At 41.1% G+C, this 17,666-nt stretch overlaps 1 protein-coding gene across 4 annotated transcripts in view; it reads right to left on the bottom strand.

The window, feature by feature from the left end:
- The window catches only part of LOC115353514 (neuroendocrine protein 7B2), a 47,375-nt gene that overhangs the window by 15,099 nt on the left and 14,610 nt on the right, over positions 1-17,666 (bottom strand). The window contains exons 1-3 of one of the 4 annotated variants that reach the window (XM_030043072.2): positions 17,219-17,278; positions 15,456-15,688; positions 438-587 (exon numbers count right to left, since the gene is read on the bottom strand). In XM_030043072.2, the coding sequence (XP_029898932.1) occupies positions 438-587; positions 15,456-15,669 (364 nt within the window). In that variant the 5' untranslated portion in view covers positions 15,670-15,688; positions 17,219-17,278. Of the gene's footprint in view, positions 1-437; positions 588-15,455; positions 15,689-16,305; positions 16,480-16,919; positions 17,073-17,218; positions 17,279-17,666 lie in introns of those variants that run through there. The other 3 variants (XM_030043083.2, XM_030043064.2, XM_030043094.2) reach the window with 3 other exon arrangements.

The following is a 17,666-nucleotide window of genomic DNA, read 5'->3' as shown; positions in this document are numbered from 1 at the left end:
GGTATCTTAAATATTGACTCATGGTCTGGGTTGGAGATCAGGGCAGACAGTTTCACTCCTCTTGGCACAATGAAAGTCTCTAAAATAAGGGTAAATCTCATCTGTACAGAACGATAACATTTTTCAGGGGCCAGCCTAAAAATGAACTCCCTCAGGAGCAAGATGCTATCATAAATCCCACTATCTTCTACTCCGAGGTCAAGATGAGTTCTTCCACCTGACCTTCTCTAGCAGGCATATAGCAATACAGAAGGTGCACATATTAAAAAAAAAAAAAAGCTCATCTAAACCACCCGATTGCTCAACAGTTCTGCTCCTGGGGTAAAGAATGAAAGAAAACACCCATTGCTGATCAAGGGTCATACTGCCTAGTACAGCGCTGAAAGACTGGAAGATGTACAGTGAAGACAGAGGTGCGAAGGCTACAGCAGAATTACCTGTTTTTCCAATAGGGCAGGGATTTGGAGGGTCAGGATATCCTTGATCTTCACTGAAATCCTTTGGTACGTTGTCTCCTGTCAGCTCAGCCACAATGTTTGGGATATTACCGTAAGGACCCAAGTGCTGGAGACCCTCATGTGCACCACCTAGCAAAGACAATTTACACACACTTTTTACAAGATTTAAAGTGTAAGTGCTTTAGTTGCTTCAAGGAATCCAGACTTAGATTTAAAACATATATATATATAAAATTGTTATAGAGATAGATCCAAGTTTAGATTTCAAACGTCTCTTTTAGAAACATAACCCTGTGATCTAAATCAGATAACTTAAGTAATGAAAAATGAAACTACGAAACAAAATCAGCCACTTATTATTAATCTTAGGGTCGTTTTTTTCCTTAACTGTGTAAGTTATAGGTAAGAAAATGCAAAGAAAAAGAAACATGAGACGGTAACAGAACTTAAGACATTTACTGCACAATCATCGTCAGTCTCTGTTCATTGTAGCAACCAGTAATTGAAGAAGATATGGCAAGACAGCATCATGGCAAGCAGACAAAGTTAATGATGCTGTAGAAAGAAACGATACTATTTGCACAGCCTAGAAATACATTAATAAATTAAGTCATGTGAGGGGACCCCAAGATGATATAGCAAATTTGGTTGTATACAGCTAGGAAAAGTATTTTTAAATCAAACCATTTCTTAAATGCAAATTTGAGTTTCCTGCAGTAATGGTGAAAAGTGATTAAGAGTCCATATTGTTGATGGGAATTCTTGTCCACGTACACCTACACAGTAGTCATTACGGTATGAAACATCACATTCAGTGACTTCTACACCTTTAGTTAATAGATCAGTTCTAGATGCAGGCTTTTATATTTGCCCTGCGGGACTCGGAGCACCATCACTGCAGGGCTACAACAGCAGTGTGCAGCAGGTTTTGTAACTCAGTGCCGGAGGACACGATGATGGGCTTCCTGTTCTCGGGCAAATGCACGCAGAAGTGGTGTGCGACAGCCTTCTCACACGCATCTCAGATTGGGTGCCTTGCCTTTGACAAGCAGGGTCTTCCACTAAGGGTTTGGGAACCAAGCTCAGGCCATTCTCTCTGTATGTCTCTCTACAAATATTTATCTGCTCCAGATCTTTTCTGCACGCATTACTGGCCAAATGCATCTACTGGCTAATACCCGGCTGCTTGCGGAGTTTTCTAAATACTGTCATACCGTATTGTTTTGAATTTCAGACAAATAAAAACTTAGTTTCAAGCTCTGTTTCCCTGCCATAAGACAGTCACCACACACACTGCAGCAACAGCTAATGTAGTTATTGAGTACTGAGATGGTTGTGTGACAGCAGAGCAACGTTTTTTTAAAACCCTATATAATGAGAGATAACAACATACAGTCAACATATAAAATCCACTAACAATGGATGAGAGGAAAAGGAATTTGAATGATTGGAAAATGTGAGTTAAAGAGTGAACGCAGACACAACTTTTTGGGTAAATAGCACGATCACCATATTATCACCAAATAGTCTTATTTTCAATTTGTATCATTTTCATAGATCCAAAAGATTGCAATAAAGCTCCTGAACATGAAAGCTGCTCCAGAATAATCATTCGAGTACTCCTGTCCCGACTTACAAATAAATACTACCAGCCTAAATCTTCGTTTATACAGCTAGGCATCGTAAGCTAACGTAATCACTTTCAAAAATTGCTAACATAAGGCAGTCTTGACAAATTTTGTATTCGTTTCTACATTTAGAGGTGGTAGTTGAGTCAAATTGTCTGTATTTTGCAAATAATCAGTTGGAAGCTGGCATTATAGTACCAGAAGCAAGTTAGTCTATAAGCATCTATATTTCAATTTTATTTGCATGATGGACTAAAATCTAATCAACATGCTAATTTTCCCCCTCAAGTACAAGTTTCTTATTCTGTAATGCAATATTGAAGGAAAGTTTTACAGATATGTAACAAACAAACGTAGCCCTACAAAAAATTTGCATCTGTGTTATATGAGGTTTTCCCTTGTAGCTGACCATGAGATCTGGTACTAAAACCAGAATAGTGTTATACACACTATGAACTTTATTACACATTTACAGTCCATAGTCAACACAAAGATGATGCTTGTAAGAACTGTATAGATTCACAGTAACGCTACGGTGATGAGGTTAAAAAAAGTAGAGCATACATTTAATCTAATGTCATTTAATCTAACGTCTAATGTATAGCATAAAATATTTCCTTTGTACTGAGGCCCTTCACATGAAGATTGATTGCATATATGTACTTAAAAGCATCAGGTTATGATTCAGCTGCAAACTACAGAACCACATAATCAATACATGTTTGAACATCCTGTATACAATGTGGTTCATTATGGGACAATCCATCAGATAGAAGCGTATCCACGCTTGTATGTGGTGCAGACCTCTTGGCACCAAAGCTCCATCCATAAAGAAAACAGAGGTACTTAGCAGGCTCCAGTGTGCTATATATACATGTAAGTTTAAACTGACTGCCAAGAATTCCCTTGACTGAGTACAAAACAATCTTTTTATATTAATATAAAGGATTGTTTCCTTTAGGTATAAATGTCTAGGATCGTTTAAGGGTTTTTCCTTTCTTTCCAAAAGAGCTGGAGACAATAGCACCTGCTCTGGTGCCATAATTTAGCACACTTGAGTGATTTAATAGCATTAGCAAAGCTCATTTCTTATAAACTCTGATAAATAGTGCACTCAATAAAGGCTGCAATAATAAAAATGAAATGCTATGGATATACCAAATAGGGGTATTATGTACAGTAATTCACAAGCTGCATTAGTTTTGGTATTGTAATGTTACCGATTTCAAGAAACATATTAGGATTAAATATACTGCAGCTACCAAGTCAAAATATTGTGATACAAACATATACAGTCAGCTACAAAAATAGCGCAAGATGGGTCTCTTGACCCTTGAGGCAGAGACTGAAACAAAAAGACAAGACTACTAAATATCGAGGAACTTTTTGTAATTTCCTATCCAAGGGAAGCATGAGAAACAACATTGTTAAATTATTTGAAACGGGACTAGCAAAAATCCAGAAGAATAGTACAGAGAACACCCTTGTACTGAAAAAGGTTGGGATAGATAAATCTATGTTTTTCCCATCTCTCCTTACTTCTTCTATGAACTGGCTTTTGCATGCCATGTGCTAGCGAAAAAACTGCTCCAAAATAATCAGCTCTCGTTCATGTGCAGGATTTCTGTGTGAGCATGTAGTTATTTTACATCCCTACAGGATAAACTGCAAGTTTAGATCCTTTGGACTGAGGTCAGTATTGTCATAAGTAAGCTTTGGATTTAATTTAAAATATATGCATACATGTAACAATCTTCTGGCACTGGTCTTGAACTGTTGCAGGGTGGGAAACAAAAATGGAACAATGCCTCTCCCCTTTCCCATAATTCTGGAAAAGTCTTTCATCATCTCACCAACTGCTGGTATCATCTCAATTAGACATACTTGGAATGACTAAAAATTTGAAGTGCACACATTTTAGCTCATTTCTTTGTAGGAGCAATATCATCTCTATGGGTGGGAGGACAACACAACCACTCCGTTCTTGGAGAAAAGAAAATAAAAAAAAGGAAAAGAAAACACAAAGAGCAACTAGTTTCCTGCCAGTATCAAATATTCCCCTGATCAAACAGATCCAATGGAAATGCTATTAGTCCACTGAAGTTCTAGTTGCTGCTACCCTTCTATTGATAGCGTAAAGCACAACTGAAACAAATATGCCCTCAAAGGCAACTCTCCCCATCAAATACAAACAGGCAATGCTACCCCCCAGAAAAGTAATTTTAAGAAGGTCAGTGAGAATGGATTTTCAAAAGTGTAAAATGATTGCAGAACATTTAAAGACAAATAATGGGACAAATTTGCCTTTCAGTCTGATTGGAACAGTTTCCCATGCCATGGTGTAGATAGGGTTACCCCACTTCCAAATTCAGAAAAGAGGTGGTTTGGCCAATCTTAGCAAGGAGATACAAAATAGAATGGATCACGAGCATCTGTTGCGGGTAGATAAATCCCAGATCCCAAACTGAAGCCCGAACTTAGAGTCATACTACATGCCCTAGTTTTCATTTTTTTTGCTCTTAAACATCATGAAGCAGGTTCTTAAAGTGTCCAAGCCCTTCCCAGATGCACAGAGGAATACTCCCCTTGAGTAAGAACTGCAACTCTTATGATCTTGAGCTGTACAAACTCCAAGCAAATATAAGCTGCAAGGGAAGCCTGGTATACCTTACCCCATTTATGTAAGATACCTGAGGGAGTAAATAGATATTAATCAGAGATGCAATACCATCTTTGCTACTTTGCAAAATCTTTTGTTAATCTGGACTATTAGTTCTTATCACTGGGAAAAATCTTCAAAATTATTTCCAGTGTGTCCTCTCTCTGATACAGAGGGAGCTCTTTTTGCTTTTACTGTGACAGCTTTATGTACTATCCTGCACTCCCGTCCCCAGTCATCTTGCTGTATCTACCTTTGCTGTGTCGTTGTCACATTTAAAAGTGATGTCTCATCCCTAATCAAAGGCAAATTTGGCGGAATGCTTTCTGGTGCTCTTGTATCATAAAATGGGACACCATCCACTAACTTCCTTTTTCCTTTGCTTTATTATCTGCAAGACTCCCCGCCATGTAATCTGATTAATTGAAACTGTCAAAAAAATCCTGAATGTAAAAAATGCATTTTCATTTTCCTTATGCTTTCTAACATCAGCAAAATCTTCACAGTCCCAATGCCATTTCCCCCATGCATCTTCAGCTAGCATCCTACAGAGTCCTACCCTGGTTGCTGAGATCAATTAAGATCGGGAAATGAGAGGCACTGAAAAAATTACAAATTATCACATTTTCTCTATTCCACAGAAGCTGCTAATTAAGGGAACAGGGAAGGAGAAGGAGCATAGGAGAACGAAGAACGGAAAAATGCAAACCTAGCCAACTTCCTTAACCATTTCAAGAGCATGCCTTGGGAAACCCAAGAAAACTGCAGCTATACATCCTCAAGCATCCACATTCCAGAGTCAGCTTGTCTGCTCCTCAATGACACAAAGTTTCTTAAAACTATGAAGATTAATTTTCTTTTTCTCTGCAGAGGGACAAAATTCCTTTCAGTGTGTTTTCTAAAGCCTTAAGCACACACATCACACAATTACTGACCTTGCTTTCAGTGAATAATTCCATTTTATCCCATATTTTAATTACAAACAGTACAAATATTTAAGATATGAAATGCTTTTATTGTGAAATGGTTAGGACCAAAGTAACGCCCATGCCTCTCTCGCAAACAATTTATAACAGTAGCTTATATGCCATTATTATTCATTATTCAAATTGCACACACAATAAAAAAAACAATCCAGCGGCTCACTTGCTGACAGAGCGCAAAAGCAATCTCTTATGCCTCCCTTGGTTGAACAGTCCTCTAATGGACTACATTAAATTGCCCTTCAGTCCGAGCAAAAAGCTTTCGCGCTTCACCGTGCGGGTCAGCTTACCCTTTTTACAAACACAGCGCAACCTGCAGTACACAGCAACGGGCCCCCTCTGCCACACCGACCTCCAGCTACCGTGCGTCAGCAGCGACAGGGGAAAGCACGTCCAGCAAACACCGCGCACCTGCAGCTGCCACAGCATCACCTTGCTGAAGGCCTCGCGTGCAGCGCATGGCTCTAGGAAACAGGGCAACAAAAGGAAGCCGGTGACCTGCTTTATCCCACGAGAGATGGGACGCTATTTCAATCCTATAAATGTAAATGTGCCAATGAAAGACTAGAACACTTCTGTCACTGGCATTGACGCCAGCTGCACGAGAAGCCCACGTGCTCCATCAATGTCAACCCGCTCGTAGAAAAATACTCCTTTTGCTCCTGTAATGTGAAGCATGGAGGCATCGGAATTGTCCAGCATGGGACCACGTTTTCTGTCTACCGCTCCACTGAACTTCACAAAGTTTTCCTGTTTATTTGCCCATTCGTATTCATTCAGTTCCATTTTCCATGCAAATGGCTCAAAGTCCCAGCTGGTTCTCCAACAGAAGTGTTTAAAAGCTTCGCGCGCCTGTCTGACAGCTGACATCAGGGCAGATTTTCTAACTCCCCCAAACGACCTCACCGTGAACAATACCAGAGTGAGGCTACAAGGCTCCCAAGTCTCTGCTTTGGTGAGCCGGTACAACCTCACAACTCCAAAAGCAGAGATCTTCCTATGCAAAACTTCTGCCAACGTGGCCCAAGTTAAGATGAGATTTCTTTTGCGCTTCAATGAAAGCATCGGCACACGATGAAGACGCAAGAGAGCGGTGAGGTGAAGAGCCCGGCCAGGTAAGACCAGGCCCAAGGCTGCTCTTTGGCACTGCAAGAGGGACTCGGGCCAGCTGACCTGATCTACTAAAGCATCCCAAGGGGAGAAACCAGCTTCTTCCTCCCTCCTGTTCAGCAGCTGAGAACATTCCTCTTCTCATTCATCCCTGCAGCAGCTGTGAGGGCACTGCTGAAAGCATGCACGACGGGAAGCACAGAGAGAACAGCTCCAGAAACCTCCGGAGCATGCCAGAGATCCTATCTCCTGCACGCGACACCACAATCAAGAAAAGCAAGAATCTTTTCTTTGTCTAGACTTCTAAAATATCTTTTCATAGAACCACATAAATTAAAAAATCTTTTCTAACTGCAAGTTAATTTAAAATTCAGATGGGAGCCAGGGAAATGCGCATGATTTTGAGAACAATTACAAAAAAGTATAACTCCTAACTAATGTGCCCAAGGATTTATTTTATGCACATGAAAGACGAGCAGGGAAAAAAAAATCTTTGAAAACCAGAGCTCGTCATAATTTGGCCAATCTTCACTGGCAGATTTTTAAATACTTATGGACCATGTTCCATTGCTAGATAAAATTTTACTGTTTCTTATTAAATTCCTATATACCATCTGCCAACACTAGAAAACAGAAATACTATAAAGCATCAGACAATACAGAAACTATCATATTCCGTCTCCTCCTCAGGTTTCTTACCTCTCTTATTGGATTATTTCCCTCTAGTGACATGTACAAAAAAATAATTGTGGCTACAAATCCCATTCTAATTGATTAATTACCTCTAGGTACATGAGAATCTACTTAATTCTAAATCCTTACAGACCTACCACCTTTCTTCCCTATCTCAGACTGCCTTCTCCTTTGCTGGCATCTTTTAAAGATGACTTTATGAATAGCAGTAGTCTATACCATGTAACAGTGGTTAGTGGGAGGTTTTAAGAGCTGGAGTCACTTTATCTTCGTGGTTCCTCAGAAGAGGGATGTGACACCTGCACTCCCTCCTACAGCCACGAGAAGAGGACCGTTATACGCACATTGTTTCAAGAAAACGTTCAGAGCCTCAAATCTAAATAGGTCCCTTAGACCCACATGCAAGTAACAAAGATCTAGACAGAAACGGGGATTAATACACTTTTCTTCTTGCGTTCCCCATTGACTGACTTCTCTGATGAGCACACTAGTTCTGAGAACTTCCCCTGCCTCTCCCCAGACACACCAAGGAGACAAGAGCAGTGCCCGCTCAGCTCCTACAGCACGTGAGTGTCGAGGGAGGGCAGCTCCTGAAATTCAGTGAAGCGGCGGAGCCCACAGTGGTAACACCCACAGCCTTCGCTGGAGCCTGCCCTTGCTCCGGAGGGAAAGGTGTCAAACACGTTGAGGTAACTCAATACCACCTCCACATAGCAATACGAACACCAACTTTGCTTTCTTATGATTATTCACTGTGTGTCATGGCTTATAAACTCATATGGAAGCAAGGGTATGATAGGCCAAATTTTCAAACACTTGTCTTTAACAAAGAACAAATAAACTCATACGACCTCATTATTTTCCTGTTTGTGGAGTTACAGGTAGAATCGTTTTACATGCCATTTCTTCACAGACCTGTGCCATATCACTTACTCAGATAAAGAAAATCCACTGTAAACAGCCGCTGTCATTTGGCAGTGTCATTTGGCACCGTCATTAGCTTTTAAATTCAGGAATTAACATTCTAAATTACCTCTTTTACGACATGCACCACTGCCTGATACTCAGATTCTGGTTATGTTTGACATTACAGTTTCGGGAATAAAATACAATTGTAGGTATTTTTAGTCAGATCTATACAAATCCAGATGTCTACCATATTAATGTATCAAAAAGTTTAGCTTTAGCATTTTCATTTTATGTTAGAAATTTGAGATATCCATACTAAATTTTGAAATCATATTTCCTGGGCTATTTCAGTAATTTGCAAAAAACCCCGCTGAAAGCAGAGACTAGTAGAGTGATGTTGGGGTGTGATTTTGTTAAGTGTCAGGCCCATAACGCAACGTTTGATTAAAGTCATGTGTGCTTCAGCAAAAGCAGTCCCAATGTGAATGCAACTTTATGTCTCAACTGCAGCAGGACTTTCTCTATAGAACAGATACAATAATCCAAATCCCAAATGATTGTGTGGTCTCTTTGCACTAAATTGACACTACAAAGCAGCTCTGAAGCAGCAGAATTCACTGCGGGACGTCTGTCCCAGCCCCGTGACTCCTACACCGCTACCCCTGCATGCGGGCACAGAGCAAAGGGGACGCAGCCATCACACTGCCATGTTTGCTGACCCCCAGATATCACTCCCATGTGTCAACGGTTTTTACTTCTAGTCACCCAAGGAAGTCCAAATATATTTGGGTATAAGCATAGTCCAAAAGCAAACGAGTACAAAGGTCGTTTATGCACTGGTTTCACTGAGTGCATTCATAAGCAAAAGTTTTGGCCATTTTCTAATACAAAGTTTTTACTGTCCTTGTAGGAAACTTGTCTTGGGGGTATGTTACAGGCCAGAGAGCAAGGTAATCCAGCGTTGTCTGTCTTAGTTTTCTTATTAGGAAAATGTAAACAAAATACATTATTAACATGCATGAGTTATCTGCATAATTTTACGGACAGTAGTTTTCATGCGAAGTGCTATTTGTACGGAGTCTGCTGACGAGTCATTAACTACCCGTTGTTAGTAGAAACATTAGCATAATGTTCCAGACTCTCTTGAGTTTTATCATCTCAATCAGGCAAACAGTAACTAGCTTTTTCTAAAACAATAAACAGGCATTCATTTCCTTTCAAAATAATCAAATAAACCCCAGCTATAAGCAGTCTCTGCAGGAGAGTCAAAACCCTCCCAAAGAGGCATCATATTTTCTTATACCTACAAACAATCAGGGCTTAAGGGACATAATTTAATGTTGTCACTGAGGTTGACAGCATTACGCCTCTTTTGCAGATTGCAAACTTCAGACTCTCTGGGCTCTCATGCCTGTACCTTTATCAACCATCATCTCCTTTGAAGTGTTTTTAAGAAATAAAACCAAAACAACCAAATCAAAGACAAACAAAAAAACCACCCAAGAGGCTTTCTGTTGTATTGAATTGTACAGGAGGCAATGAAAATGTAAGGAGATGATATTTGCAAAATGAAAATAGGACTTCGCATTTCCCATTATGCAGTTAAGTGCTATAAACTGCCCGAGCTGAGCTACTGGTGCCCCCGTGTGTTTAAGTGAGATTTTACTGTTCTCCTATACATGATATAATAGTCCTGAAATTTGCATTATACACATATTCCCCCCCCCCGCTGCCCAAACCCCCGAAATATTGGCACAAACTTATAAGCATGCAAGGAAAGAAAAAAACCACGTGGTCTCTTACTTCATAAACTCCCTGCCATGCAGAAAAAATAACTTGTATATTTTTGAAATGTTGAAGGCATTTCTTTATTTTATTGTTTTGTCCTCTGTTAACATAGATACAGCTCCCTTCTTGTCTATAGAAAACCTGAATACAGCCCAGTGGTGCTTGTAAAGTATTTTAGCGATAAATCTAAATAGTAACTACAGAAACACAGCTACTCATTAAAAATGCCTGGTTTGCTTTTCTATGGTTTTTCCCCTCTTTTTATAGATACTGCTAAGTGACTCCAATATAGCTTTCTGAAAAGACAAATTAACAGGGAGAGCAAATATTATTAGAGAAATTAAATTAATTAATATGGGTTTATTACATTTAGGAATCAGGGCAGAGGGGCTGTGCAGAAAGAAAATCTATTAAGTTGTCAGCAAAACCCAGCCGCTCCAAAGATACCACTTCAGGTGTTAAAAACATCTTGGCTGGACACCCATCATGCAGGATCTGTTTGGCTGCTGCCGTGCTGACCCGCCACATCCCATCTGCCAGCTGTGGGACACAAGTACAGGGAACTGGCCACCAAATTCCCGTTTTTGTGACATATTTATCCTGTGAACTGCTTCCACTCAGCTCAGAGAGCCCTAGCAAAGGAGGAGAGCTGGCGCTTCCTCCGCACCTCCCTGTGGGCTCAGGGCGGAGAAGCCATCCTCCCCCCGCCGGAGAGAAAAGCCACCGCGCTCACAGCCCTCCGGACCCCCCAGATCTCCTTGGATCACACACAGCTTGAACTTCACAGTAATTTCTTGGTAGATTAAACTCTTTAGCAGGCATTTCCTAGGCTCTACTCCTATTTTAGCAGCTTGACCTGAAGTAACAGGTAAACTGACAAATGCAAAGGGAAGGAGAAGAAAAAAACCCCAAAACCCACAATGTATTTCTAGATTTCAACATAAGAAAAGGCAGTAACTCCTTTCAATTAACAAGCTGTACTTTTTTTTTCTGTCCATCAGCAGGAAATCTATCTGGTCACTCAGGAAAGAGAACACATGCTGCTAAACGTAGTTTCTGAAAAGTGCCCATCTTTTAGTTGTCTTTGGCACAGAGCAAGTACTTCACTTACTACAGCCAAGGCAACACATCCACCCTCTGGTTTTTAGCATTTTAAAGTCAAAACGTGATGATTAACACCGGAAAAAATGTAGATAGCTGAGATGGAAAATGGGCATAATTAGGAAATCTGCTTATGAACTAACAGCAATAGTATTTTTGTTACACATAAAATTATTGAGATCTTATTCAGCTGGAAAAGGTTATTATAATAATCACTCAAATCTGCAAACATTTCATTATAATCAGGCTGCTAGTATAAACTTGTCTATATTATGGCAGCATAAATTTGTTTCCAAATTCCAAAGCCACAGAAATTAATTTTTCCTGACAGCACCTCATTTGCAAGTGTACACATATAACGGGTGAAATCTTGGCCTTTTGAAAATCAGTGGTACTTCTGGAATCCTGGCTTGGCTGAAGCTGATGGCATCCACAGCTATCAACACTGCTGCAGGTCTACACTGCTGGGGCAAATTCTGACAAAAACATTTTGTTCAGTAAAACAATTTTCTGTAGGAATATACTAAATTTATTAAGCTCTGATTGATAAAGGTTTTTTTTATGCTGAGGTGCAGTATCTGGTCAAAATGAGAAACAGATGCACTCCAGAACAGTCAGTGGGTTGATGATGAGGACACTGGCATGGGATAAAGCAGGTTGTAAACTGTCTGCATTGGTCACTGCAACCTACAGTTTGAAAAATGGCTGGAAGTCAACACTCCTGGCAGCTCAGAATTTCTCATAAATAATAAAGAGTTTCATACCCAATTCTACTCTCCACTACTTTCAGGCAAAAATGCCCAATGAAGATAAATAATGCCTCAGGAGCACAGTTAGTGAATTAACCACTTTGCCATGATGGTATTTAGAATGAAAACCCTATTTTGCTGAGACATATTCCAATTATTGTTAAACCTCTTTCTTCCTTTCCTCCTTAGTTTTCCCTTCTATTATCTTGTAGATTTTTTTAAGCACTTGCACACAGAATTATTAGCCAGTGATAAAAGTGTAACTATGTTGTGGAAAGCCTTGGTGAATCCTTCAGAATCTAAAACCTTGTACTGATGTACTCTAAAAACACATGCAGTTATTTTTTCTACTGCTCAACCATAAATTACTTATTATTCATATGCATACCACTGGGAACATCAATCACAAGTCCTCTCTCAATCCTCCTCAATGCTCCTGTCAGCTGACACCTGTGCTAGAGGCACAGGTTTTTTTGCTTAAACATTACAACCCATGACACTGTTTCTTGTCCTGCTTGGTTCACCTCCACGCGTTGGCCATGAAGTATCTGAGAGACAAGCAAGCTGTAAGAGCTCACCGCCATCAGAAACATTCTTTCCAGAAAGTCCTGCAAGTCTGTTTGGCAGAGCAGAGATTGGAGCTTCTTCCTCTGAGGAAATTCGGTTTCTACATCATGTGAAGGAATTTCACAAAATATGTGTGCAAGATCCAGCCCCCCCCCCCCCCCCAATCAACCCCCCCAAAAACTCAGTTCAGAAAGGTCACAGTATTTTTGCTATACTGAGCATTACGCTTCATCTGCCCGTAACAGGTCAATGCCTCATGGGAGTCCTCGTTCAAATGCCTCCTGTCCTCATTCCTCACCAGAGGACAAGGTCTGTGCTTGAATCCAGTTTCTATTCTGTTTTGTTCAGAAAACATTGGCTGACTGGAGCCGCTGGGAGGTCAGGAATGTCAGTCCCCTGGCAATAACCGAGTAGTGGGCAGACTGCAGGGAAAATGGTAAAAACTGCAGTTTTTCAGGCAACATACCATATGTGGAAGCATTATGTATAGGAATCTCTTACAGAACTAGACTGTTCGGAATAAATATCTTACCATGCCATTTTAGCAGTTCTGTTTCCAAAGTAGACACCTAATAGAAAGTCAAATGCATTGTGCAGGTTTTCCCCAAAATTATGGAAAAATAAATATTCAAAGAGGATGAAACAGAGCATTGTTAACTGATTAGTAATTGGTATATTCAATTCTGAAGTCTTTCATAATGTAATAGTTAAAATCACTGGTACAGAATGAAATGCAAGTTTTGTTGGATTAGCTATCCTGTAGTTCATGGTCTACATTTAAAGTCAAACTTATGGTGAAAATTTACTGAATTATATGTACTTTTAAAAAAGCAGTATGAGAAAATATTCTGTAGAATGACATAAGACCATGTTAATTTTGTAACTGGAACCAATACTTTCACAACACTTTTGTAAGTTGAAGTTTCTAATCAGATACTTTAAGAGATATCTATCTATAAATAGATACATATCACCACAAGAAACCACAGAAAGAGCAAGTGATCACTATCTGAAAAACTTACCGCAAAACACTCTATGAAAAGCAACGTTTGACATGAAGGTCTGATTTGCATGTCTATTTCTACACTGATTGACAGCGTTCACTTCACAAGGCTTTTTTGCTTTCGCAGAAATTTCTCAATAGGCTGTTAAATAACCATGGTAGACTTGAAAGAAGAGAGTCATCCTCATCTGATCAGGAGGGGAATGTTAAATATGATAAAAACCCTGGATTTATCACCTTTCAGTTTTACTCTGTTATATACACAGAAGGTATTTTTATTTAAAAAAAGGAAAAAAAAAGAAAAGAGAGGAGGGGAAAAAAAAAAAGTTTGTCCAGCCTGCTTTTTGTGGAAGACTGTATGGATGACTGGAAAACTAGTATTATTCAAGTCTCACAAGCACCAGAACCGTTTCAATACTTAAGAGATGCTTAATCTGGTTTTGCTAACATTGTAAGTAGAAGTAATGGCAAACAGCTGAGATGAAATATTTGTCAGAGATCCAGATTTGCTTATCTTTTCTAACCTTTTTTTTTTTTAAAAAAAGTCGGGGGAAAAGAGGGAGATGGAGAGTAAAATCACTCACTTCCACCAGTCTGTCCCAATTTCTCTACATACAAACACTCATAAAGGAGAAGGAAAGGGCACAGACCAAATTTTACTCCTTAAACCTAATCTATGTCATTTAAGTTTGCAGAAAACCATATACCCTTCAAATTTTCTTTAGAAAATTACATAAACTTAGGTCTGCAATTAGCCAGTAGAAACGCCAGTTCAGCTTTAATCCTCTCTTCAGCCTCTATTAAGACAATTGTATCTCTTTGGCTAGGATAGTCTGCAGATCCGAATGGGGACAAAATAAAGGGCACAGACTTATGAACTGGGAAGACTTGCTACACATTGTGTCAAATTGGTTTAATTCTGAGAGAAGGGTTGAGAGTTTCTGCTCTGTTTTGATGTTTGCACATAAACTATAATATTTGGAGCTGCATGCCTTCAACATTTTGCTGTAATCCCAAAATAAAAGCTAGTTTATTACAATTCAAATAGCAATACATTGCAACATTATCCTAATACCCTGACATTTGAGCCAGATATTTCAGATGGTTTGCATAGTTATAAAAGACTGATTCCAAGGCAAATCTACTCATGCAGAGTGAGACCAGAAGTACTGGCCAAAAAAATGAACCTGAGCCCAGAGCACTCATCCCAGGAACACAGTGTTGAGGTGCTGCTTGTGGGCACAGGGAGAGGAGCACCCGCGTCCTTTCCACCCCTGCAGCTGCAGCCTGCGCGCTCCGGCACGGATCCTGCCCCACGGAGGGCTGCACAGGGTTCTGCAGCACGTGGGAAGAACTCCCCGTATAAGGTTTCTCCCTTTAGCTCTCAGGACACTGCCAACATTTGATCTCTTCTGGTCTGCAAAGGTTTCTAAAATTCCATGAGGTTTGGGCTCTGTAGCTCACATTTGTTTCATGTGAAATATATATGTGATATATTTATACACACTATTGGGGAAGAAGTTAGTAAACTCATTGTTTTGAGATACTAGAGACCAGATGCTTCTAAGACGACATGACTCTTTCTACAAAGGCTGTACATTAAAAAATCCCACTACTTGTTCTGCCAAAATCGTTATATTAAGGAAGGTAAAAGTGGGATGATGATTTTAAAACAAAGATCAGGCAACAACATGGTGAAGAAGTCCACGATTTTAAGCTCAGGATACTCTGCATCTATATGCAAACCAATAATTATTACCAAAGGATACTAATAAATTCGTCATAACTCAACGTAGAAATCAGCTACCTTCAATGCTCTGTGGACCAACCAGATTCATAGCCTGGTGCGCTGGATATTCTACCCGGGGTCTGGCAATGCCCAATTGCTCCATAACGCCATGGAGGAGCCTCTGAATATCTGCTTCAGAAACCCTGTCAGGGGTCCTAGGGCTGTGGCTAAAAGCTGAAGCCAATCCAAATGCCAGCAGAAATACCACGTTACAAAGCAAGGTAGTTGTCATTCTGGTAGCCACTTTCACCCTGTGAAAAAGAAAGGAATTTGATTATAAATGATAGTGGAAAAAAAGTCCAGTACGCGTGCTGGAAATAACTTCTGATCTTACTGCTGCACATCACAGCTTCTAGGGGCAGGTGAAAATTCAGCCACCTGAAAACCTGGGGGGGGGGGGGCAGGGGAGGGAATAGGGTGGATAAGTTCTTCTCTTCTAAAAAAAAATATTAGGTAGCAAACTGCAGAAATCAATTTTCTGATTTGCATTTGCCCACAACATTCATTAACAGTCACTGCAAACAAAATGGATCCAGTGTTTCATTTAATGAGAATACGTTCCCCCCCCCCCCTCCATGTTTATTATGCTATTTGATAAAGCTCTGGGCTAAAAGCAAAGGACTCTTCAGCCTGAAGCTTTGTCTTCTAAGCGCTGTTCTTGCATTGCCTGAAAAATGAATCACTAGAAACTGCTGAACAACCTGGATTATATTTTATTTGTACCTAAAGACAAGAGGCTTCCTATTTCGTATGCATCATCTTCCCCACCTGAAGCAAACAGGTTTCATTTGTTTCCTCGAGTCCTTTTCACTAAATGGCTGCACAGTGTAGTTTAATTAGGAAAAACAAACAAACAAGCACGACTTACAGTCCCCTTTGAGAGGCTGAATTTTAATCAGAACGCTTGTTTCTTAAAGCTCCTTTCCCCCGCACATCAGAGAATAATTAAAACGCATCACTTCCAATCCCTCGAATGAACAAAGCCCCCTCGAGTCCCCCTTGTCCTCCTTGAAACACACGCAGCTGCCCGATTTCTCCACGCCAGGCGTTCAAAGACGTTCCTCCGCTCCAACCGCCCCACGCAAGGCACCTGAAAACGTCTCTGAGGCAAAAATGGCTGAAAAAGCCAACGCTGCGAACAAACATTGCCCGCTACGGCGGTGCGCGGCTGCACACACACACCCCGCCCCCCCCCGCTCCGCCAGCCTCTGCAGGAGAGACCCGCACGCCAGGCGAGCCTCTTCTCTTCTATTTAGAGGGAAAAAAGCCTGCTTTTTACAAAATATTCCCCGTCAATACGCAGACGGGCAGGGCTGCCGCTCCGCCGCCTGCACCCCCCCGCAGCTCTGTGCTGCGCCCGTGGAAAGCTGGACCGTAACACCCCCCCGGCGCCCCCGCCTTGCCCCGGCACCCAGGGCGGCTCAGCAGCGGCGCGGAGACCCCCGGGCCGGGCGGGCCGGTCCCCGGGACGGCCGCACTCACCTCCCGCTCCCGGCGCGGCTCTGCGGGTGCGGCGGCTCCGCGGCCGCGCATCCTCCGTGCGCAGCCGCGGCCCCTCGCCCCCCTTCTCCCCGCAGCCGCGCCCCGCCGGCTCCCCGGCGGTGCCTGGCGAGACCCTGTGCTTGCTGCGTGGATTTGGCCAATTCAGAAGATGACCCAAAGCCTGGGGGGGGGGGGGGGGGGGCCGGTCGAGATCTCCCTTTTGAGCTAAACACAATAGTCTAAGAATAAAGTGAAGGTTGCTGATGGCTTAACGGTTACAGAAATAAGATACTACGCATTCGTAGGATTGTGTCCGTCTTCCTGCTGCGACTTCTCTCCCCAGAATAATATGATCAACGGTTTACTTACGGAATGATAGTATTACCTACCTGCAGGTTTACAAGGTAACAACATGGCAACCGCCTCTAAGAGCTTGCAGGTAAAGGTCTCCCCGTTAAACAAATTTATGTACCTCATCCATAGCCGAGGTTAACAAAAAGACAACTATAAAAGGATCTTGCTAAATTAAGTCTATCATTTAATAGCACTCGGCAAAACGGTAATTTCTAAAGGCTGTTTTATGTAACTCGTCTTCACTGCTACTGACATGAATGTGACATGTTCCATTTTAGGATATCTACAGAAAAGCTCTGAAATTATACCCCATAAACCACAACAGATCCAGGAACTGCACTTTCAAATGTAGATTAGTCTCTCTTTTCGCTAGTCTAGTACATTATACATATC

This window comes from Aquila chrysaetos, chromosome 2 (genome assembly GCF_900496995.4).
Source record: "Aquila chrysaetos chrysaetos chromosome 2, bAquChr1.4, whole genome shotgun sequence".
In the NCBI taxonomy this organism is placed as follows: domain Eukaryota; kingdom Metazoa; phylum Chordata; class Aves; order Accipitriformes; family Accipitridae; genus Aquila; species Aquila chrysaetos.
This window is presented reverse-complemented; position numbering and strand designations above follow the sequence as displayed.